Source organism: Mercenaria mercenaria, chromosome 10 (assembly GCF_021730395.1).
Source record: "Mercenaria mercenaria strain notata chromosome 10, MADL_Memer_1, whole genome shotgun sequence".
NCBI lineage: Eukaryota > Metazoa > Mollusca > Bivalvia > Venerida > Veneridae > Mercenaria > Mercenaria mercenaria.
This window is the reverse complement of record NC_069370.1, coordinates 32,985,520-33,010,708: the sequence shown is the minus strand read 5'-3', so window position 1 is coordinate 33,010,708 and position 25,189 is coordinate 32,985,520. Positions and strand designations below refer to the sequence as shown.

Sequence of the window (25,189 nt, the reverse complement as noted above, 5' to 3'; positions counted from 1 at the left end):
TGTAGATATTTTAACATTTAGGGTAACACTTTCCTGCTTCTGGGACAATAATTCAAACAGTCGACCATTAGCTGTCTTACGGACAGCTCTTGTTCATACACTGATAATAAAATGCGTGAAATGATCCCTAGGAAGCATAGAACGCAGCCAAGCAACATAATAGCAGACTCGGTTTGATTTAGTCTGTTTCGCAGCCAAGCAACATAATAGCAGACTCGGTTTGATTGAGTCTGTTCTCCAAAGGTAATGAAATGTGCAACATCCCCACGCCCCCTGGCGCCGGCTTAAGCGGAATCCTCTTACTGTAAATATGAATGTAACAATACTGAGTCCAAATACCTGGAGTCTTTTTACCGCCACCACACGATACTTGAAGGCTGCTGTTGAGATGGTTTGATAAAATCTTTGAAAAGATTCTGATGGTTGTATGCGCGTCTCTGGTTGTGTTAGACTTTGCTATATACATGCCACGCAACTGCTTTTAAAACTTAACTACAAGTTGCATTCTACATTTATTACACATATTAACCATTATAAAAATATACCAACGTTATTTTCATGTTCTATGTAAATACCGCCATAATGTATTATAAGAAATAAATGAAACAAAAAGAAGTCTTAAAATTACTCTTGGCTGAAACTAACTTAATATTAATCTGAAATCTTTATCAGATAGGATATTATATGTAGGCTTTATCATACATGATAAAGGGAACGAAATACTGTCACCCATGGATATCTGAAAGCTATGCAACATGTACAAACGGACCTTAAAACATTCGAAGAACTCTAACAAAGTGTCAACGAGGAACACCAGATACACGACATTCCACTGAGGGACTAAATGCTTTTTCTTCCAGGAAATTCATTAAAGTAATACACCAGGAAATAATAATTTCATCCTTATAATTTGCAATAAGCTTACTGTACCTCATGGACAATGGTGATGGAGCAACAATCTTCTCCAAGGCCAGCCAATGATGTAAAACAGGTATTATATCTAAAAGGTCATGGATTTGAAAACACGAAGCAGAGATCATATTTACTTTCCTGAAGAATGAATTTTGAGACTGTTAAATCTCTTTTGACAAGGTCAATTTTCCAGTAAATCTTTCTTTTCGTATTTCTTGTTATTTCTATTCATGTGTGCAATTATATTGAGATAAAATTGGAAACAAAGATAAAACTCATCCTAGCTGATAAAGCGCTATAAATCTATATTGATAAGGCAAACGAAAGGAATGCCAAAGTCAGCGTCACGAATCTGTTCGTTAACTAATACAAACAACTGAATGCTTGACCCTATTGATGAATAGTATGTTGGCGGAAATAACTAAGTCAGTAGCCCTCCCTTCTGAAAAGTACGGTGCCCCTAAAGTGACATGTTACACACTTTTTTTCCAGTTAGGTAATGTGAGACTTTTTTTTATTTCGTTTAAACGAAATAAGTTATTTCGTTTAAACGAAATCATTTCGTTTAAACGAAAAAGTCTCACATTACCTAATTGGAAAGAAGTGTGTAACATGTCACTTTAGGGGCACCGTAGAAAAGCATAAAAAGAATCTGCAAGTTAATCTCAATTATCAAGCTGATGAAGCTGAATATTGCACTTTTTGATAGAATATATGTCCGATGCATTTCAAACTTTGAATACCTGTTCAATTTCTTTAATGAGAATGCAAAGTTCAGATATACATGCTGTGAAAAGTTTATGCTAGTAACTGCTATGGCTTTGATGTACAATTGGCAATTGTACTCCAGAAAATTCAAAACGCATTACATACAAATTAGAATTATGAGCAGAGCACTGTGACGGACAATGTTGAATCAGATTGACTTTTCATGATTCAAACCTGAGATGTTGTTTGAATTGTACCTCCGTCAAGCCTGTCAATATTGTTTGTCAAATGTATTTCTTACAATCGAAATAATGGTTACACGACTAGGTTGTGCCCTCTTGCAATTTATTTTAACGTTTGTAATAAGATCTCGCCATTTTACCATTATTTTCCATCTAAGCTAAAACGGAAATATTCTGATTTAAAGCATGACTGAATCGAATGTACTCGTATATTAGCCAGCTGGATTAATTAAAGGGGAGGGAATAGCTAATCAAAAGTTACAGCTAATGTCAAGCAATTTAAAATGCAGAAATTCAAAAAAAGACTAAAAATTAAAACAAAATTTGAAATGAAAAGTTAAAATTCACGCAAATTGTCCCATTAACAGTCAAATTAAAAAAAAAATATCACTTGCTTCAAAGACTTAAGAATTTCTAGCAGATATGATTAACATTAGGTTAAAACTGTTTGCCTTTTTGGAGCGAAATGCAATAAAGTGTTTTTCAAAGTGGAGAGAAGTCCGCATACTAAATCTGATATGGCACTGCAGTTCTGGTGGAGACCAGTTACGTTTATTCAGCCAATCTTTTCATCATGAATAGGTTTTTGAAGAGGTACTTCATATCCGTCTTCCGTTGTATCTGTTTCACGATTGTCAGGTATTTCTGAATAAATTCTGTCATCATCTTCCTTAAATATCGGTGTAACATACTCATTTTGTTCGCTTGCATATCTAACAGGCACTTGACGTCGGATATGTTCCAGCTTTCTGAATGAATATAATGTATTGCATTACTACATGTTTGTATACAGAAATAAATCGAGTAAAATTTGTGTTAAGCATTGAATGTTTCAATTCATCTCAATATAATCGCAAACATTTGATAACTTGAAGTGTTCAGTTTTCCTATAAGTATATGATATATATTTATTACTCTGTATTGCTATACAATATCTAACTTGTTTCATTTGTGATTATCATGCAATTTGGAATAAAGACCAAACACCAACTTTATGATATTTAGTATAACTACGCATTGATTTAATACCTGTTACTTTCTCAATGTGACATGCTTGTAAAAAAAAAACTTATTCAAAAACTGTTGTTATTCAATTAGATAAAACCAGATTTGCAAACACGTATTTTAGAGGATATTGTCAAAACTATAAGAAGTAGTCAACACAAATTTAGATCAATGTCTCTAATTGCTTTTGCAGTTACACATTTCATTTAAAAATCATTTATAGTACCAAAGTATCGCGCTGTAATAGAAATGTTCTTATAATTTGTCTAGGGCATATTAATTCAAATACAGGTCATCCTTCAATGATGACGTAAACAAAATACCTCTTCTTCAATAAGCAGAAGACAACCACAACAGCAATAGCCAGCACTACTGCTACAACTATTATAATGACATACGTAGGAACTGAAAGTATAAATTACAAATGTATAACAATTTGTCATTACAAGTGTTTAACTAGTAATCATATTGATACAATTTATAACATTGTGGAATTTAAAATAACAGCATTAATTAAAAGAAATAGGTTATATCAAATATATAGTGGACGCAACACTTGACCCCGATGGTTGACCTTTGTATTATAATACATAATGAGATACAACCTATTATTGAAAAGGTGTGTACGTAAAACGCTTCATCAGTTTAATACTGACGTAGATTTATCGTGACATAGGTTTACAGCAGTAGTGTAAGCGCTTGAATTCAAGTACTTGTTTTTGTTATGTTAAGGCTACCCTAAGCTACCCTTCTTTCTACAATGAAATAATCGATATGAATAATCAGCCTAAGGTCAAGTTGCGACTACTATAACAAAAAAAAAACAGGTTATATCAAGAAAACAATAGGTACGATATAGATCTGGGGCGTAAATCGGTTGCACTACACAAGCGTCTAAATAATCTTATTTATTAATCGTTTACCAGAGATTTTCTGTTTTCCCGTGCTTGGTTCTTCTGTAGAATCCTTTTTGCATAAGCTTTTCATCTTTTTGTTGCTATCAGAAAATAAAACAACAGTCACGTTGAAATCATTTCTATCCAGATATCCATAGCGAATATGGTCGCCTTCTTCATGTTTTCCTTCAGGTTAAAAAAGGACAAATGTATGACTTTAAAAGGTATAAATGAGAATATAGTATTACACTAAACGTTGAATCATCACAAGTTCACAACACTGGTAAAGCTGTTTGTGAACTTTTCCTATGTTGGTACATATAATCAGGAATTACAATGATATTATAATACAAATGTACATATCTGCTATCTCAGTACTTTACAACACATTAGTTAATCTGAAGTATACAGAAATCTGATAAGAAATGCATCGCCTTAGCAATAACAATAATGGATGTACTGGCCAACAAAAAGGACATTGCACTAAATGTATATAACAAAATGCGACAGTTAAACGGGTTATCACCATCATATTTATGAATAGTCTGACTTCTTATTGTCCCTGTCCAGTATATTCCAGTCAGTATAGTCTTAAATTCCAAAGCACTTTGGTATGATGTAGGTATTGTTTGTTGCTTGAAACATTCATTTGACGCAGTGTTCCATGGATAATGTCTGTCACCAGTGTGTGTCTTCGAATCAACTAGGGTCGAGAGAAAAATAAGTGCATTTAAGCCTTGCCATGAGAAAACCATCATAGTGCGTTTGCGACCAGCATGGATCCAGACCAGCCTGCGCATCCGTGCAGTCTGGTCAGGATCCATGCTGTTCGATAATAGTTTCTCCAATTCCAATAGGCTTTAAACGCGAACAGCATGGATCCTGACCAGACTGCGCGGGTGCGCAGGCTGGTCAGGATCCATGCTGGTCGCAAACCCACTATGTTGGTTTTCTCATGGCACGGCTCATTTAAGTATTCTGACAAAACATGAACGTTTGATACTTTTGATATCGTCTCTTTAATGAATACGCCGACTTTTAATCTTAGAGGTGGTCAGTCCCATTTGCGCAACATTTTATGACAGTTTTCAGTTCCATATACCTTATAAGAGGTTATTATGAAACAAACAGAAACTTTCGAAATGTACAATTTATCGTTTTAAGTAACATTTTGTAATGACTCCCATTCAAAAAATATTAAGAAGCTGTGTATTTCTTCTAATTTCAATATAACCAGGTTTTGCATTACTTCAGTCATGTAACGGCGGGCAGTTTAACCTAACCTGTATTCCTGGATTCTGTACCAGTACAAACTTGTTCTCCGCAAGTAACTGCCAACTTCCCCACATGAATCAGAGGTTGAGGCTAATGATTTCAGACACAATCATGTCGTTTATCAAATAGTCACGGAGAACATACGCCCCACCCGAGGATCGAACTCACGACCCCGAGATCCGTAGACCAACGCTCTACCTACTTAGCTAATCGGTCGGGCTGCGCAACCAAGATGGGCAAAACATCAAGAATAATCCGACAAACTTGCTTTTCTGTTGCATGTTTTGCCAAATATATAACTGCAAATGTAAATTGTTGACAAATGTAGAATACATCCAATTAAAATCTTAATGGATTAAGTGCTTCCTATTTACAGATAAGTGTAAAGATTAGATGTTAATGTTTCAAAGAGAATCGTCACCTGACCAAACTTTGATTAACTACTACCATGCCGAGAGAAATACAATTCTACTAATAGATGATCTCTACTATAAGACCCTTTTGTTAGCATGGAAGTACCTAATCTAAACAAGCAAATTCGATAAAATGGTATACCCCGCCGAAAGGGTTTGTGGTGAGGAATGGCAAAAAATATATCCGGCAAAAAGTTAAGGATGTTACTAAGAAGCAAATAATTTCATTAGTCAAAATCAATTTAACAGAAAATGAATCTTTTTTGGGGGGTGGTGACCGGGTGAGGGTACAAAACTTCACATGTTGATTATAAATATTGATGGAAAATTAAAAATGAAAAAAATTAAAAAATGGGGTGGTGGGATGCATGATCGGGGTGGTGGGCATGACTGGGTGGAGGAGTGAGGTGGGGGAACGGTACAACTTTGCATGTTGATAAATATTCATGGAAGGTTTGAAATTTTTTTTTAAAAAGGAATGAAACATTCTTTTTGTGTGTGTGTGTGTGTGTTGGGGGGGGGGGGGGTGTTGAGGGGGGAAGGGGGTGTGACCAAGGCAAGGTGGTGACCAGGTGTGGGTACACAATGTTTATAATAAATGTTCATGGAAAAGAATGAAAGAAGTTTAATGAAATTCTACCAATTGGTTGGGGTTTGTTATGTACAGATCTGTGGATTTTTAAACAATTAAAGGGCAATAACTCTAAAGTTAGTAAAGAGATCCGGACGAAATTGTGTGTGCTCAACCACATTATGGTGATCTAAATTTAATTTAAGTTTCATAGTTCTAGGTCAAATATATCACAAGTTATGAAGCAGAAATTGCCATATTTATAGTACCCTATATAGTTAACACAAGAAACTTCTAAGGGCCATAACTCTGGTGTTACTTGGGCAATCTGACTGAAACTTGACGGGCCGCATAACCTCATAGTGGTGAACATGTTTATGAAGTTTTATTTAAGTATTCCCAACCACTTCCTAGATATGGCTCCGGGCGTGGAATTTTCATTAAATCAAGGGCAATAACGCTAAGGGAAATTGACCAATCAAAAAACAACTTGAAGGCATCATCGCAGTATGTTGGTTCATGTTTATTTCAAGTTTTATGAAATTCTACCCGCTAGTTACTGAAAAATGGCTGCGGACGGACAGCCGGACAACGCCATTTCAATACCCCCCTCCCGATTTCATCGGCTGGGGATAATAAAAGCAGGCTCGGTCTGACTGAGGTAATGAAATGTGCAACTTTCAATGCCCCCTAGCATCGGCTTCAGCTGAATCTATTATTGAACAGACTACATGATCCAAAAGTAGCAAAAATGGTAAAATCATGAAAATACAACGCTGTGATTAAATTAAATTTAAGATATTATCTTTATTTGATTCACACATGAATATTTACCATATGTACAGAGTGGGCGCAAGTAACTACTACACTGCTTCCATCTAAATATTTTAGAAACATGCTGGAATTCAAGACCAAGACAGCTTCTTTCAATATGATCACCACTTTTAACACCAGTTACTGTAACAAATGTAATAACATGATCACAATAAATTTGAATAATAAGGTATTTATACAATAGTTTTGATACTCGATACAGTACAATGGCATGCAAAATTTGTTTTCTATAGCATAAAACAAATCATATATACTCAAAGTCAAGACTGAGCACAAGAACACAAGTTCAATAAAGATGATTGTCAAAACATTTTCAGAAAAGCATTTTTCGTGAGGGGCACATTGGGAATAAAAGACTTTGCTTAACAAAGCTGTTATACGTGCCATAAATTACAACATTTAATCGTATTTTTGTAGTACATGCATCGATATAGTTTGTAAAACACAACAAGTACTTCAAGTTCAAACATTTCACTACTTAAGAACGTAAAAAATAAAGTCACATGCGATCTTACCATTGCTTACTTTATATAAAGAGATATGCTGATGTCCGCCGCAAACAATACCCTTCTGAGCATCACACATCTTGTCACAGTACGGTAGTGTATTATTGTTGAATGACTCATTGTTTAAGCAAAAGCACTGGAAATTGAAATGAAACTTAATGTTAATCCAAAACCACAAGTTGATACAGAAAATGCATTCGAATCTGATACTAGAATGATACAAAGATGATATAGATAGAAATGTGATACAAAATGTAGTTGGTCAACAAAATAAGATAAAATACTATATTATATGAAATATTTTATAGAAATTAAACTGAACATAATATTTTTAAATACGGTACTATACCTCTTCACCGTGCATTCCAATTATATTTGATTTGCCGCATGCAGAATGACAAATACCTGGGGCATTAAGATGACTCACAAAGTTCGCTTTCCTTTCAGCAATTTTCACACACCCTATATATAGATACGAAACTATTTAGCTTAAAACCCAGGACAAAGATCTACAATTGGGTAACAGACATGTTCACACAATACAAAGCCATTTAGAACAAAATTCTGGTTTAAATGAGCCGCACCACGAGAAAACCAACATAGTGCATTTGCGACCAATCACCACTAACTTAAGGAAATGTAACTGCATAAATCTCCTGTCAACATAGATATATGAGCCGCGCCATGTGAAAACCAACATAGTGGCTTTGCGACCAGCAGGATCCATGCTGTTCGCTAATGGGTTCTCTAATTGCAGTAGGCTTTGAAAGCGAACAGCATGGATCCTGACCAGACTGCGCGGAGGCGCAGGCTGGTCTGGATCCATGCTGGTCGCAAATGCACTATGTTTGTTTTCTCATGGTGCGACTCAAATAGAGTTCGATTCTCTCAAAATGCACTGTATCGTTTGTTGTTGTTGTTGTTTTTTTTTTGTTTTTTTTCGTTTTTAAAATCAAAATTATGTCATGATGAAAAGATGTGATGTGAATATGATAAATATGGTAATAATCTATTTTAAAAAAATGATACAATGATATGCCCTTCTAAAGTTTAGAAATACAATCCACTTAGGTCAACAATGAGAACAATAATACAATTTGAAAAGTGTCATATTACATAATAAAACAGTGTATAAACAGTTTCTCTCTTTGTTATCATTTTGTTGAATGATAACACGGCTTAAATTAGACACGCATATCGATTTGCATGACTTATGTCAGTAGTAGATAGACAATGAACAATGGCTAAATAATAAACAAACTATTTTGAATTTACACTGATGCATTCAGATAAGTATCATTATGGGCCGTGCCATGAGAAAACCAACATAGTGGCATCCGCGCAGTCTGGTCAGGATCCATACTGTTCGCAATTAGAGAAACTGTTAGCGAAAAGCATGGATCCTGACCAGACTGCGCGGATGCGCAGGCTGGTCTGGATCCATTCTGGTCGCAAAGCCAATATGTTGGTTTTCACATGGCGCGGCTCATATATCTATGTTGACAGGAATTTATACAGTTACATTTCCTTAAGTTAGTGGTGATTGAATTTGAAATTGTGTGTTAAAATTCAAATGTAGATTGTAAAATGTTAATTTATGCCAAATAGTTTGTTTTCAAGGAAACAATTTTTTCAAGGAAACAACGTCTACCAATATATTCAAATCCTTGAATGGTCATATAATAACCAGTCCACACTTGTCCGTGCCAGTCTTCATCTTGAATATCTGCCCGGTAACCCTCAGAACCTAACGTTACATCCGGGGTGGCCAGCGCACATTTCTGCGTGGCCTCAGCCCAGTTGGACTCATCATCTGTTTCGTAGCAAGGACAACCTGAATATAAACAAATATACCGTTTCGTATGCCAGAGCATATGCAGGATTGCTTACTCTTGATAATCAAATCTAGAGGTCAATATATCAGAATAAATTCGTCATGCCATTCAAAAAGTTTAGCAGTTATGTTATGTATAGTAAACCTGTTAAACATGTAAACATATTGGATGAACATACATTGCCGAATTTTTTAAAATGAAAATCAGATTACTGTCAGGAGCGGCAAACAAGTCAAATTATTAAGTGATTTATCAATATCATTGCATTGTCATCATTATTAACTGAAGATTACTTCAACACAGACCATGAATATAATTTGATTACCAAGAGTAAGCAATCCAAGATTACAGAACTCTCTTAGATACAATGGATAAAGTACTGAAGAAAGTATTAGAAGAGCTGCTCCGAAAGAGGTGAAGTTGCCATTCGTACGTTGTTTGTCTTTACATATGTAACTACATGAAAGCTTAACTGTTATGAAATATAAAAGTGATTTGTTTGCAAAGATGAACTAAACCAAAACCGGATGTATTTTAAAAGTCCCCTACCTGTTATGCCTGAAAGTAAAAGGTAGATAAACTTAAAATCCAACTTCATGATTTTGTAATTATATACACACTACAGATAACTATAGATAACTGCACCTGTATTTATATCACAACGAGGTCAAAATGAATATCGGGTGACTGGACACAGTTTAAACTTGTTACGTTGAATTAAGTTATACATATTTAAATGCTGACGCAATTCGTTTTAAACCCGACAGCAGATTTGAACTTTCAACAGGTAATTTGTTATGGAAAATGCATGATACATTAGCAGCATTGGTGTTGTTAAAATGTTAACTGAAGACATATCTTGTCGCCCTATGTCTGGCAGATTAAGTGAGCAATACTCAAAACCTTCCTAAAGTTTTCATATCGTGCAAATTGGCTATTCAAATCATTAACACGAAGCGGACCTGTGCATACTTAACAGACTTTCATGATTTTGGCTTACTTTTTTCTTGAGTTATGTCACTTATTTATTTACAATATTACACTTAAATGTTCACACTGTACTCACAGTTTCAATCCAGCTAAAATAAAATTTAGTTTTAGCTGAATCTAGAATGTTATCCCACCAACATTCCGTTATTAGTGTGTTATTGTCATAGCTTAATTAACACTCAAGTATATTTGTACCATGGATCTAATATGTGGTATTCAGGTAGTACTGTTCGTTCGGGTCAACATTTTTTCTATATAAAATGATATGGTCGTGTGCTTAATTACTTGCTGGACTGATTAGAACAATCTTGACCTCACACAAGTTTTCTTAATGGGCGTATATCGGGTAAGTATAGGAACACTTTCGCAGATAGATTTTTTTCACGTAGATTTTAATAAAACTTCTAACAGTCGTGCGCAAATGTTTTGTCTATAATATGGTAAGAAAAATGTGTACGTCCGTGTGTTTCTTTTCGAGATATTTGCCCATGATTAAAGAGATATACAGATTTCACGCCATTACTTCCGGTATCAACGTGCAGAACTATCTTAACACTTACAATGCTAAATTTATATAATGAACTTGTCCATCTTCCAATCTTGATACATTAACTGTTAAAAGGGGTGCTTACCAAAAACATACTGACTGAATGGCGAACAGTGCAGATCATTATCAGACTGAACGAATGTGCAGGCTGATTATGATCTACACTGGTCACAAAGGCAGAACCAAGGATCTTTCAAAATTCATATTGTATAATTCATCAACAGGAAGTGAACTTGCGCATATTGTTTTATTTTTCACGTCCGTAAATTTGTTATGAAGCTATGTTTTGTTTTTTTTTAAATTGAAATATTACAACAATATCAGAACATTGTGTTGAAACTTTGTATGAATCATCAGCACGAAGCGGACATAGGCGTATTATTAAAACTTTAATGTCCAATTATGTTTCCTTTTGAAATGTTACAACTACACCCGAATATTGCATATCAAATTTCTCCTACAGTTCCATTGCAAATTAAAATGAGACCTTCTAGACATCATTAAGTTGAAGTTAACATACAAATTTTGCAATAATTGTTATTGGAGTTATTGCCCTTTTTCAGACTTCGAAATATAAAAACAACATGAAAACATTGCGTACTCAACATTTCCATGTAAATGAAATGAAAGATTTTATGTATCAACAAGTTGTAGACATGCAGAACTAGTGAACGTCATCGACAAGTTGTAGACATGCAGAACTAGTGAACGTCATCGACAAGTTGTAGAAATGCGGAACTAGTGAACGTCATCGACAAGTTGTAGACATGCGGAACTAGTGAACGTCATCAACAAGTTGTAGACATGCGGAACTAGTGAACGTCATCAACAAGTTGTAGACATGCAGATCGACAAGTTGTAGACATGCGGAACTAGTGAACGTCATCGACAAGTTGTAGACATGTGGAACTAGTGAACGTCATCGACAAGTTGTAGACATGCGGAACTAGTGAACGTCATCGACAAGTTGTAGAAATGCGGAACTAGTGAACGTCATCGACAAGTTGTAGACATGCGGAACTAGTGAACGTCATCAACAAGTTGTAGACATGCAGAACCAGTGAACGTCAACAACAAGTTGTAGACATGCAGAACCAGTGAACGTCATCAACAAGTTGTAGACATGCAGAACCAGTGAACGTCAACAACAAGTTGTAGACATGCAAAACCAGTGAACGTCGTCAACAAGTTGTAGACATGCGTAACTAGTGAACGTCATCACGCAGAACCAGTGAACGTCATCAACAAGTTGTAGACATGCAGAACCAGTGAACTTCATCAACAAGTTGTAGACATGCAGAACTAGTGAACGTCATCAACAAGTTGTAGACATGCGCATCTTGTTTGGATCGTCATGTCCGAAGGGTTTAGGTAAGCCTTATATTGGATTTTATAAAACAATTAAATCAAGCTTTACCGAGGTTTACGTGTTATATAACGTCGTCATCTTTTGTGTTCCTCTTGTTGCATAACTTCCTTTGCAGAACTGTGAATGTGTAATGGATAATTTGATTTCTGGTGACATAAACACAACTTCAAAGGATCATGCGTTATTGCCTCCTTATCTTTTTTACCATGGCCACAATAATTCACAAAAGGCCTAAATGCAGTGAATTCTCTATACTAATACAGAAATATGTTTTCGCTATGGAAACAAAAATAGATATATTTCTTGAACCCAGTGATCCTAAAATGACAAAATATTTAGCTTACTGGTACAGGGTCCGCTTCGAGCGCGAGAGGTCGTGAGTTCGATCCCCGGCCACGTCATACCAAAGAAAAATGGTGCCAATAGGTCCCTTGTTTGACACATAGCACTAAAAGGGAAACTGGCTTCTCTTCTCTCATACCCTCGTGGCGATGGATTCCATCAGGAATGAGGTGTCGAGAGTAATTAGTATAAATTGTAGCCCTTGTTTCACAATCAACCTAAAGAAATTAGTCACAACGACACAATTAATATGATTTGACGATTTTGGACTGTTTATACGCCTACCGGGCCGTATTATGTGATATCACAGGTCTACTCAAAGACTATATGTATATTGCCCATGGGAATTGCCTGATCCCTACTGATTTTAAGAAAATCGGGCCAAAGGTCAACGTCACAGTTACTGTTAGTACCAAAAAGCGTTTCCGCATAATATTTTGAGAGTCCGTTAACGTAAGATCCTTTAATTTAGCAGACACATTACCTGCGCATTACTGACATTAAAGGGAAAGGCAACGTTATTCTGATGTTTATTTTGTCAGCTGGGATTTCTTAAATCATTTTAAGAAGTGAAAGAATTTTCAAAATCGGAGTAAAAATGAGAAAGTTATGAGCATTTAAATATTCGGTCAAATTGGTGGCCATTTTGTTTCCATGGCAACAAAAAAACAAAATGGCGGATTTAATAATATTTTAGATACACATTTGAACTGCATTTACTTATTACTGTTAAATAATTTCTCTACTTTTTCCAGCTATAATAAAAGAAAGAATCATGTTTTATACCTTATACTAAAAAAATATATGAACATTAGTCTTTTAAAGAGTTATTTGCTAAATAAAGTATTCAGCAGTGTGTAAATGACGTCATATCCACACTAAAATGGCTGCCTCAATTATCAGCCACTTTCTTAAATTTCAAACTGCCATATCTTTTTCAATAGTTGTCCGACTTTAAAAATTCTTTCAGCGTTATGAAAGGCTTGATCATAGCTTTCATAAAAAAATAACTTATTTTCAAACTTTCCTTCCCCTTTAACGTAGATCAGTGGGTCAAAGGTCAAGGTCAGATTTACTATCAATACAAAACCCGTTCTTTTTATTTATATTTTACAGTATAAATTATATTGCACAAAACAGGACTAAAATTTCAGTTCTCATTGAAAATGAGAAAAACTGAGGCAGAACATATTATACCTGATATAACCATAGAGATACATCAAACCTAAGTATTAAGTCGCCTCTTACAATCATACAAGGGTTGGACAGTGATTTGAATACTTTTCATTCAGTATCTTGAGAGTACCTTCAGCTATTATTGTAAAACGTAGTAGATACCTTATTTATGTTATGTTTATGTTATGTAACTGAAAGGTCGGTGAATCCAAACAGGAACAACGTGATTATTGTTAAATATACCTTTTCTGCTCAATATATTGAGATACAATTGACGTACGACCCTAAACCTGAGCAGGCACTCTTTGCTAAGGGGAAATGAATTACTTTCATTGACATTGAAGTCAGTGGGTCTCAGGATAAATTATGACATTATGACCAGTAAATAACAAAGAACATTCAACACAGACTCAAGTTCCTAGTCACAGGTCATAATCACTGTCGTGTAAAGTGATCAGATTTACGTATGATGCGATAGTGCTGGTCATCCATTCGTCTTTTTGTATTTTTTTCTTTTTTTGCTATTTAATACTAGTAATTTCGAAATGATTTTACGTATGACGATCAGCGTGCCCCTCCAGGTATCATTTCAGACATTGGCAAGCTTCTTAATAGAGCCATTGATCATCTATAACCCAGCATTACAGAACATATATTGACAAAGTGACAATAAAGTGACAAAAAACTCAACGAGGAGAAAACAAACACGCAAAAGAAGTTAGTAAATAATTTCTTATTTTAGTCACTAGATAAAAGTGGGAATTCAGTAAGAATAGTATCTAAAATAACACATGGGATATGGACCATATATAGATGAGCTGTCAGAACCGTTACTTGAGCAGAAAGAAAACTAAATAGTTTCATATAAAATCAAATGAATTGATTAATATTTTTACATTCCGAACATTTTGACTGATATGTGTTTTCAAAAATATGAATTCATGAGGTTTACTCGCATACAATAAACATTCTTCCAGTGTGATGCTTATGTCCGTTCCGCGCCAGACATTGGAGTTTTTTAATAGTGTAACTTGTCCCTTGTAATCTTCAGGGGCGTCTGCAGTCGATGTTTTGTGTTTGACTTACTTCCCATCAACTAAGATGTAAAATATTCCTTGTGAGAAAGCTATCCATCTGTCTTGTGGAAGATCGTTGGCTCCACCAAAATGTCTTCAAAAAGTTTAGAGAGACACCACCATAAAGCTCAGACGATTAAGTTTTAACTGAAAGACCAACAAAGGTATGTTGAAATCCTTTACAAAAGGGTCGGGAAGCTGGCTGTTTTATACAGCTAGCCGTTATGAACTGAGCAAAATTCCATTTAGCGTCTTTTCTAAAATTCTGACGTTTTATTGATCTAAATACCTATTTATGTACTGTATATACAACATGATAAAACAGACCACGAAAAGCAAGTGTCTTATTTGGACATAAGCACATCATTATTACATATTTCAAATACAGTTACATAGTAGATATGTAGATAAAGTTTACACAGTTGTTAGCCAATGAAGGTTGACAGTTACTGGCTATTTAGGCAAACTCATTCAAAAGACGTAAAGCCCTTGAAGGTAAGAAACTGTAATCATTCTCTTGGAGGGGATATATAATAAATAGCCAGTTTAGGTCAAACTTTGGACCCGGATGTTACGTTTCCAGTTGATGCTACGATAGCCAAAGATGATCAAGCACTAACATACATTGAGATACCTTTAACCACAAGAACGCCATTTTAAAATGGCAATTTATCGTGGAAAGTGAAAAAGAAAATCCAAACAATAAGTTATCATTTTAAGAACCATAATGTGTTTTAATCTGATAAGGATCATTGAAAAATGAAAGATATTGAATATCGGATACGAATTAGACTTTATTTGACGTTGAACAAATAAAGCGACTATCTAAATATTCATCTGAAGCCCTAAGACGATAATACTGGAATAGTGACATAAATTTAATAACGGCGGCTGAAAATGATTACATGTGTAAAAAGCCGAACTTTTGGCGGGAAATGTTTGTATTTATTTACTACGTCAGACAAAACACGATTAAAAATCATTTCACCACTTGAAAGGGCACATTAACATTACAACACATTGTTAGCCAGTGTTAAACCATTGGCATAAATTCAAGGATATCAGGAACGAGATACGGAAGTTGTCCTTGATCTAAAGTTATGAGACTGAATGAACATCAAGTTCTACTCATAAATGCGTCTTTCGATATCCAGAGGAAAACTTCACCTCTAATCTGAAATAAGTTTCATGACTTATTAATTCTGAGTTATTTTTTTTCTTACCTTTTCGTTTTGCTAGCATTATATTTTTTACTTATGAAATAATGTCTTTGTCTGTTATTGAAAACTTGGTACAACTGGTATCTAAAATTGAAAACTTTAATGAAATACCAACATAGGGGAGCTTTTGTCTGAATTCTGCCAAACATTATGAAATCAGTTTATGTCCGAGCCAGACGGTTCTGACATTCGCTCAGTATCTTATAGCTATGAAGATGTGAGAGTCAGTAGTTATATAAGTATGAAATGTCGCAATATAATATGAAACTTTAAAGTTGATGATAAACTTTATAAGACTTTAAAAATATATTGGTAAACTGCTTCCATGCCTTAACATACTATACTATCATAAAACAGAAACATATGTACATAGCAATACAATGCAAAATATATCACGGGTTAGTATAAATTCAGACATAAAGCAAATTCAAGCATGCTGTAGATACCGCATGGACGGCGGTTTTCAATTCAAGAAAATCATCGGAACGTATGTAATGAAATGAACTTAAACGGGTTAAATAGTAAGAATTTGTTTGTTAAGCATTTCTTGAGAAATACTGTAGATGCTATTACGCCATCTTTATTACAGTCAATATTTCATTGAGAAAGTACCAAACTCCCCACGAAGAAGCCTTATAAGAACATCACAATGATTATAGTTTCCTGTGGCAGCTTTGAAATTCCAACACTTACGGTACAAACGCTATCTAAATTACCTATGTATTGCGCATAAAAATTACAAAATATATGACGTTATTCATTTATCAAAGCTACTAGAGAAGCATCAGTCGCCATGTGACAACTTTTAATCTATTCAAGATAGAAACATTTTTCCATATCAATGTATCGTTCCGACTACTGAGTTATTTAATACTCGTTATCAACATTTGGACTGCAACTGTGTTCGTCCGTGACATCGTAATCTCCTTCTGAATTCTCTTTTAGATTACCTTCAGTAATTTTGCCATAAGCAATGTCCTGCTTGCTTCTACCGTTTGTTGCATTGTTTATATGACTGTAAGCGTCTTCTTTGTCGTTATGACCTTCACCAGTATCTCTAGTGTCATTTCCAGCTTGACCATGTGCGCTATACACATTATCCGTTGTAGTCATATGAGGTCTATTATTTAGTGTATGACTGTAAGCATTCTCACCATTTTCATCAAATGCATCAGAGTTTTTAGCAGCTCTTGCCAGCGGTTTCATACCTGCATTCCCCGACGTGCCATAAGTGATATCAGGTGTTTGTAAGCTATGTTTTGTTGTATTGTATACATGATCATATGTGGCATTGTCGTCTGGTTTTAATTTATTATAAATATTCTCGTTCTCCGTTTCAGTAGCTTTTCTGTTATTACCAGACACGTCGTATGTTGTATCATCAGTGATAGAATCCTTTACGTGTTCCTCCAGCACGTTGTAAGTGTGAGTATAATTACTATCAGCGGACTGGCCACCAATGACATTATCTTCAACATCAACGAGTTCATAAGAATGATTTTCATGAGAGGTTGGATTTTTTGTACTTTTTAAGTGCTTCTGTCCAGGTTCTTCATTTGTTAGTTCTCTTTGACAAAGAAAAGGGATTTTCTTCCTAAATGAAATAGATATTTCAAATCTGCATTTCACATAAAAGCTTAACATTTTTCAGTGGTAGTCTGGGTCAAGACATTATAACTGAGTTATGTTATTTGAAATGAAAATAAACTCTAGGATTCATTTTAAAAATTGTTTATGGTTGCTCTTTGAAGGTACAGCACTTATTACACATTAAAATAACATCTTTTCATATTTCAGTTCTGAATTGAAAGTATCGATTTGAAAATATTAAATTCTTTATATATTTCTTAATACAATGATATTCATTATATTCTCTGTATATAAATGTGTTAACTTACTAAATTTAATAATCATAAGGCTGCCATCAAATAATCATATTAATCATATTTCAAGCGAAAACAAAACAACAAGAAAGTAACGCTTCACTTAAAAGCGATAAACCTACCGTTTTACTTGAATCAAAGTGATAAACCTACCGTTTTACTTGAATCAAAATGATAAACCTACCGTTTCACTTGAATCAAAATGATAAACCTACCGTTTTACTTGAATCAAAATGACAACCACAATAACAATAAGCATCACAACAGAGACCGAGACAATCACAATAACAGTGGCATCTGAACCTGAATGAAAAATAAGTTCTTGTGAAGCAAAATGTTTAAGATGCAGACACACCGCCGGACTTTATCAAATAGTTACTTTGTCAGCAATAAGCTGATAATTTTGAGCAACTTGGTGAATTTTAGTGCTAATTTTTCTTACATTATTCAGTTTTATTTCATAATGGTAATATATTTAGACAATCAAAAAAATGCTGCTGAAGGTACATGAACATTTTGGCATCCTACCTTGCGTATTTTTCCCGTTATAACTGTTGTCGTTGAGACTCATTGTTGATCCATTTACTTGCGTTGCCGTCGCATAGGATACAGTTATTGTTGGATTTGATGCTTCCGTAACATCTGCTTTAAATGAATGACAAGGACAATAAATGGTTTGTTTACAGTATCATGTGAACATAATATATAATTTCAATATATACGGCAATGCGACATTGTTCTATTTTCATGCTTCTCGTCGGTAAACTTATCTATTTCCAAATTGTGTACATGTATTAGGTTAAACTTTATATTTAGTTTAAGAATCTGTTTAGAAATATATACTTTATTTTCATTTCAATTTTTGGTAATGGAAAACCGATACGAACTGTATAACACCTACTTTGGGTATCTGTAACATTGCTACTGCTGCCATTGCGGCTGGTTGTCAACTGATATTCTTGTGTTGTTGTTACTGATGTTCTCATTGGTATATTTGGTTTTACCGTGACGTTTGCTTTTAAAAGTTAAAAGATAATACATTGTAAGTTTGTTTAATAATGTAAAATTGACATCATCATACTCATATTTATTTGATCATGATTTGTCTCTTTATTGACACAAAAAAAAAACTGTAGGACTGGGACGATTACTCGGTACTCGGTTAATCGAATACGATTCGATTACTAGGTGAAACTGGTTTCAATTTTGCAAAACTGCTAATCGCTATCAAACAATAAACATCAGGAATCTTACTTTATTTTTAAACATTTCTTTGACTTCACCTAGACCCGCAGTATATTTCCGCTAAAACACGTTGAACATAGTCAATAGTCTCTGATTTGCGTGTCATGATATGTGTAAAATAAAATAAGCCAACAGACGACTTATTATCACACTGTTTGCAAACGTGTAAAGTCCTTTAGTTCCCAATGTAATCAGCTGCTGGAAGTACCTTGAGACAGTCATCAGGAAAAAAACAGTATTTTCAATATGGCGGCCGATTAACCGGTTCTGTTGAATTTCATACAAATGATTCACCGGTTTCAACATTTTGAAATCGTCCCAGCCCTAAAAAAGTGCGACTTTAATTGACACTGAATGTATTATATATCCATGTATGTACAGTTGCGTTTCGGTAATTTTGTAAAAGTGCGTATTATACGTATTGAAAAAAGAATTGCCATCTTCCCTACAAATCACTGTGGTTACTTACTCTTTATAAAAGAAATCAAATCAAGTCGATGCTACCGGATGTGAGAAATTACCTTGCATAAACAGACTCAATCAAACCGAGTCTGCTATTGTATTGTTTTGTTTTATTGCGTTCTTTGCTTGCGAAGGATTATCAACTATATCACAATAACAGTCTTTAAGTGCCGAGTGGCGCGGAAAAGAAGTATTCCCGTACTAGACCCCAATGGTGTAATATTTTCTAGTCATTTTCACGAAGTTTACTCACTTTGCATAAAAGAATTTCGCTAAGGCCGTTGTTCGAAAGAGATGGATGGGCCATGAGAGGGGTTTCATAATTAACAACCGTTCATGAACAGATTCAATCAAATAGATTCTGCTTATTTTTTTGTGTAGCGGTATTTCAAAGGATTACAATACATTTTATACGAAACTGATAACCTCATTGTCGCAAGTGCATTGTAAAATCTATTCTTTATTACTGATAAAATCATTTTGTAAGAATTTAAATGTGTTTGAATAAATACTTGTTTCAAACATTGTTATGATAAAAAGAGTACATTTTGTTGTATTGTCTTAAAACTTGTTCTGAAATTATTATTAATTTTGTTACTATAAAATCCTATTTCAGTTCTTGAAAATGTTATAAAAATTTGATCTAAAGATTGTTAAAAAATAGTCAGAACTGTTGAAACGAGGTGTTGAATATAAGTAAGTAACGTTTGCACATAAAGATAGAAATTGATGAATGAAAAGAGATACTTAACTAAATGGAACCAGAAAAAAAGCTATTTATAAATATTTTCTTTTGTAGTTAAATTATAAGTCCTGACAAAAAGAAAGTATTTCTCCTTGCCTGTAATATATCAAGTTATCAAACAGAGATTTAGACATGATAAAAAAATTTCATATCTTTACCGTTTTCACAAAGTATATATTTTCTATCATTTGCTTGACGTGTGAACTTCAGAGTATATCCGGAAGAATCGTCATATGTCATATATCCATGCATGATGTCAGACGACATGCTTGCCAAATCTAAAACAATAATATATCAAGTTCCCGCTATAATGTTTCTTTAATCATTTGGTTTATGACCTTATCAGAAAAGAAAATCAGCACAAATAGTACCAGACCAGGTGTTCTGTCAAGTCAAATGGATTAAATCGCTGTATTACGACCTGTACAATTTTCATGATATTTCGGACATGAATTACACGCTGTAGTTGAAGATATTGCAAAGACTTTTAAAAAGTAGATCGGTTTCCTTTTATGTAAAAGCAACTTGGAGAGAAGTTTCAAATTATTTCACAGAAGTTGACAAGTATTTGATTGAAGTTTCAACATTTTTCAGACTGATTCTTGTTGTTTATTTTACATGTAACTTGTACTAATAAAACAAGAACGCACACATTAAATGAAATTATACCTACTTGTAACATATACATTTTAAAACTTTTATTATTCTCACCAGTATTTTTGGAAATAACACCACTGCGCACGACCCCGGTCCAAGAGAAAAAGTTAGTGTCAGTCACATGATTTATGCTTTCCACCGGTGTCGGATAACTGTACTGCTTAAAGCACAATTTAGCAGCGTCGTTCCAAGTCTTGCTTTTCCTCCGGAATATAACTGGCTGTTGAAAATCTTCAAGAAAACAATATGTTTATAACACTTTAAAATTTTGTTTACATATCGGACGAATAAACAACCTTCTTCATATTCATCAAATGAACCTTAGTATAAAATATAGTATTATCAAACGATCGACTAATATTGAATTTGGTGTCGGTTTATTTAATAAAATCACATGACTATATGGTCATCGAAATCGTCAAATCGACTACAGTTGAAGTGAAAAAGAAATTACGGTTATTATTGATCGCGGCCGATGAGGCCGCGATCATATTGAATAGGACAAGTATTTGCACGCTGGGGAAAATATTTCATGATGGACCTGTGAATTCTTTACTTATGGGTGAAACAGGTTATATAAGCGTAAATACGACTAGCTTCTACTGATTATAAAAACATACCGTACGATTTTTGTGAATTAACTGTTGTTGTACTTTTAGTACCCTTGTTTAAGAGCAACATTTAAAAAACACGTTTTTTTTCATCCTCAAGTAATAAGTAAGTAGACTCGCCCAGTTTAATCAATCTAGACGCATAATCTAACTATACGAGCGTCTATTTCACCCGATTTACATTCGGAACATTTTCACGCGTTTCGGGAATATTGGAATGCTACAAGTAGTATAGCACATGGAGACTGGGTGATTTCACGTGACTTTTTACCGATATGCGATTGGCTTATCGCATTTATGGAACGCCGTTTTTGCAATATAGCTAGCACTCTATATGATATATAGAGAAATGTTTGTGACCTGAATTCCTCATTCATTATTTCATATAATTTATTAAAACTTTCAGCAATGATCAATATTGATACCTTGTAGTGGTATGGTATATAGTATTCTATATGAAGATGCACATATTTCATTTGGGGTATTTCGATTGACGCAATTAACGAATCAAAAGGTCATAATTCAAATTTCATTTAAATTAATATCAGATCAAAAATTTTTAATAATAGCTCAAAGACAAATGTGGTGCTCCAGTAAAATAAATGTTACAGTTCGCATACGACTACATTTTTTTGAATTTACATCTCTACATGTAACAATAATTTTCATACAAAATAAAATAAGAGAGGCGATTTTAATTTCACATTTTGATGGAAATTATCCCGCACGTCATCTTAAGGGATTCATATTTCTCCGTTTATTAGCTTTGCAAGAGCGTGTACTCATGTTAAAGATTTCAATGAACGTATTTACTTCTTCAGCATTATTATGAATTATAAAGCGTTTGTTTAAATTGCGTAAATAATTCATTAGCTTTTACTATCGTAATTTGGATTTTGTCCTAAACTATGGAAGCCCTGGAGGGACAATTGATTTTCCGTACTTCCCACTTCTGACTTCTAACTTTTGCACTTCTCACTTCCGACTTCTTGGCTTCCTACATCTTACTTCTAACTTCCGCACTTCTGACTTCTAACTTCCACACTTCTGACTTCAAACTTCCTGACTTTCGACTTCTGATTTCCAACTTCCACACTTCTTACTTCCGACTTCTTGAAACCAATTGTCCCTCCAGGGCTTCCATTCTAAACTGATAGACTGGCTCCTATTTAAAGTCCACACAAACCAACACAGTTCTTTCACAACACTTCGCAAATAGGCTGATAAAACTCTTTACATAAAAGGGCACAACAGCAATTTATCCTGTAAATCTTTATATATATAAAGTAGGGCTTGGAAAATGATGGGCTATCTCAGATATTTCGTTTTAGGTCTTCCAGCATTGTATTCTATATAAGGAAATCTCAGTCAAACGATCAAAGACAGGACATGTGCAAAACTTGTGAAGGTTTCTATTAAAAAGATACACATTACACTGGAATGTCAAATTTAAACGTTTGTAGTGCTAGTTTGTGTAGACAGGTGGTGGAGTGAAGCAATATCAGCAATAGGTTTTGATGTAGTGGTAAAATATCAACATAAATTCATGAATCCGTAATAATACGCTGCGAAAATGAACAGTAACCTGATAAACATGAAGGCCACATTTTAGCGTTGCAATCTCTCCAGTTATATTTTTCTCCATTAAAGAAATTCATCTGAAGACATTTGTCACGTCCCCTGTTTGCAACGAGATCCGTGTCTGAAGAGATGAAAAACTGATACTTTGTCACGCAGTATATTTTTGCAATAAACTTTCACACAATGCAGCATGTTGCTCCGCGTCATGAATATGTTTAAGAGTTATATTAGAGTTAGGTTTTCCATCATTTAATGGAAAGATACATATACATTTTTTGTATTTTCTTGAAAGTATGTACATCTTCATCATTATCATAGTATATTTACGTTGAGAATTTCAAATTATCTATAATAACTTAAGACCGTTTTCATTAAAATTTATGTCTCCCACCACTTGCCTTGCAAAAATTACAAATTGCCACAAATTAAGCGCCATAGCTTAAGGGAAAAATCAATGAAACATAACATTCCAATGACTTTCACAGGTAGGCTTGACAATGATAACTTCTGTGAAATTTGGTAAGATTCCAACCAGTGGTTAAGGACAAGAAGCACAGAGTAAGAACTTGAAAAATCAAGGTTAATGATTTCACTGAAATGATTTAATCAGAACATAACGATACTTTGCAGAACTACGCTTCACACTAACTCGTTAGGTTTGGTGAATTTCAGCCTATTTGAATGTAGCAAGTAGTATAAACAAAACACGGCAACTCAAACTCTTCTATAAATCACTGAACCAGAACATGCTGATGGTATGTATAACCAGGCTTGGCACTGGTAACTCATGTAAGGTTTGGTAGAAATCTGCCAGATGTTGCAAGAGAAGTTACAAAAATATCATTCAACTTGACAAATAAAAGACCATAACTCCCCTACAAATCACTAAAGCAGAAGATGCAGATAATATGCATAAGACTTGACACTGATTACTCCTGTAAGGTTGGTTGGATATTCATCAAATTTTATAAGAGAAGTGGCTAAAACATATCAGCATTTGATAAATCAAGGGCCATAACTCTGACTGAAAACACCGAATCGAAATAAGTCAATGATATGCATAACTAGGCTTGGCACTGATTTCGTGTAATTCTCCTGTTTGTATCAGAGCAGTTGCCCGAACAAGGTAAAAATCGACAAATGAAGGACCATAACTTGAAACTCACTGAACAGGAAAATTATGAAAACTATGCTTGGCACTGATAACGTGTGTAAGGTTTGGTAGAAACTCTATCAATAACATAAGAGAATTGTCCAAACATCATAAACTTTGACGAATCAAATATCATAACTCCGCTGAGCAAATAGGCTTGGCAATGATTACAATTAAATGTGTGCGAGAATCAACATGGCACCATTTTTAATAATCTTAACACAACACGCTCAGTGTTGAAGTCAATAAAACATCACATAGTTTAACCATGCTAATATGAATAGAACCAACGCAAAATTAATCTTTACATCTGAACAAGGTGTTTCTGCTGTTTACACTTTGCAACCTAACAAAGACTTAGAATAATTCCTACTTTGTCTACTGAAGCAAACCAAAAATAACTATTTAAAGAATTACAATCAAACGAAACGCTTTACCCTTAGTGCTTGTTTTGTAAAGTGATATATGGTCCTTTCCGCCGCACACAGTTTGAGACATATCGTCACAGGATAAATTGCAGCCTTGTTCTGTGATCTTACCACCAGGTTTCGTGTCAAAACAGTAACACTGTTAATTTATCAAATACTTTAGTAACTTTATGAATTGCCTATAAACTATAAATACATTATTATTTATTAGATATGACATAAATAAATTCCGTAGGTCGGTTATTGGTCACAGGAATTTTATGAAACAAATCTAAATAATTGGAGCATATTTTTGTGTTGTTTTTACCGGTCCTGACTGACAACGAACATTTTGAGTATGATACCACATTATACTAAACAATGACATACGTATTTTTACTCGTGGCTTTCGCCAATTTTCTGAAATACTAACCATTGAGATAATTGAGCATTGTTTAGGTAACGTCATTTCACGATATTTGGGTAAATTTTATTTTAAACTGAAGAGTCATTTTAACAGACTCTGTA

The 25,189-nt window shown here is 34.3% G+C and overlaps 1 protein-coding gene across 4 annotated transcripts; it reads right to left on the bottom strand.

Annotated features, from left to right (window-relative positions):
• Positions 1–1,495: 1,495 nt before the first annotated feature.
• On the bottom strand, positions 1,496–24,812 carry LOC123559447 (uncharacterized). Of its 4 annotated transcripts, none has more exons than XM_053552645.1 (15): positions 24,692–24,812; positions 20,964–21,140; positions 20,411–20,530; positions 18,702–18,815; positions 18,329–18,445; positions 18,016–18,103; positions 16,868–17,511; positions 9,014–9,196; positions 7,712–7,824; positions 7,372–7,498; positions 6,857–6,979; positions 4,290–4,466; positions 3,791–3,949; positions 3,191–3,272; positions 1,496–2,611 (listed from the first exon to the last, which is right to left on the bottom strand). In XM_053552645.1, the coding sequence occupies exons 1-15, from the start codon at positions 24,750–24,752 to the stop codon at positions 2,419–2,421; spliced, it is 2,478 nt and encodes an 825-aa protein (XP_053408620.1). In that variant the 5' UTR covers positions 24,753–24,812; the 3' UTR covers positions 1,496–2,418. The 4 variants fall into 4 exon arrangements, with proteins under 4 accessions (XP_053408620.1, XP_053408622.1, XP_053408623.1 ...); XM_053552647.1 differs by having other exon boundaries at positions 18,016–18,097; XM_053552648.1 differs by having other exon boundaries at positions 18,016–18,097; positions 18,329–18,442.
• Between the last annotated feature and the right edge of the window lie 377 nt (positions 24,813–25,189).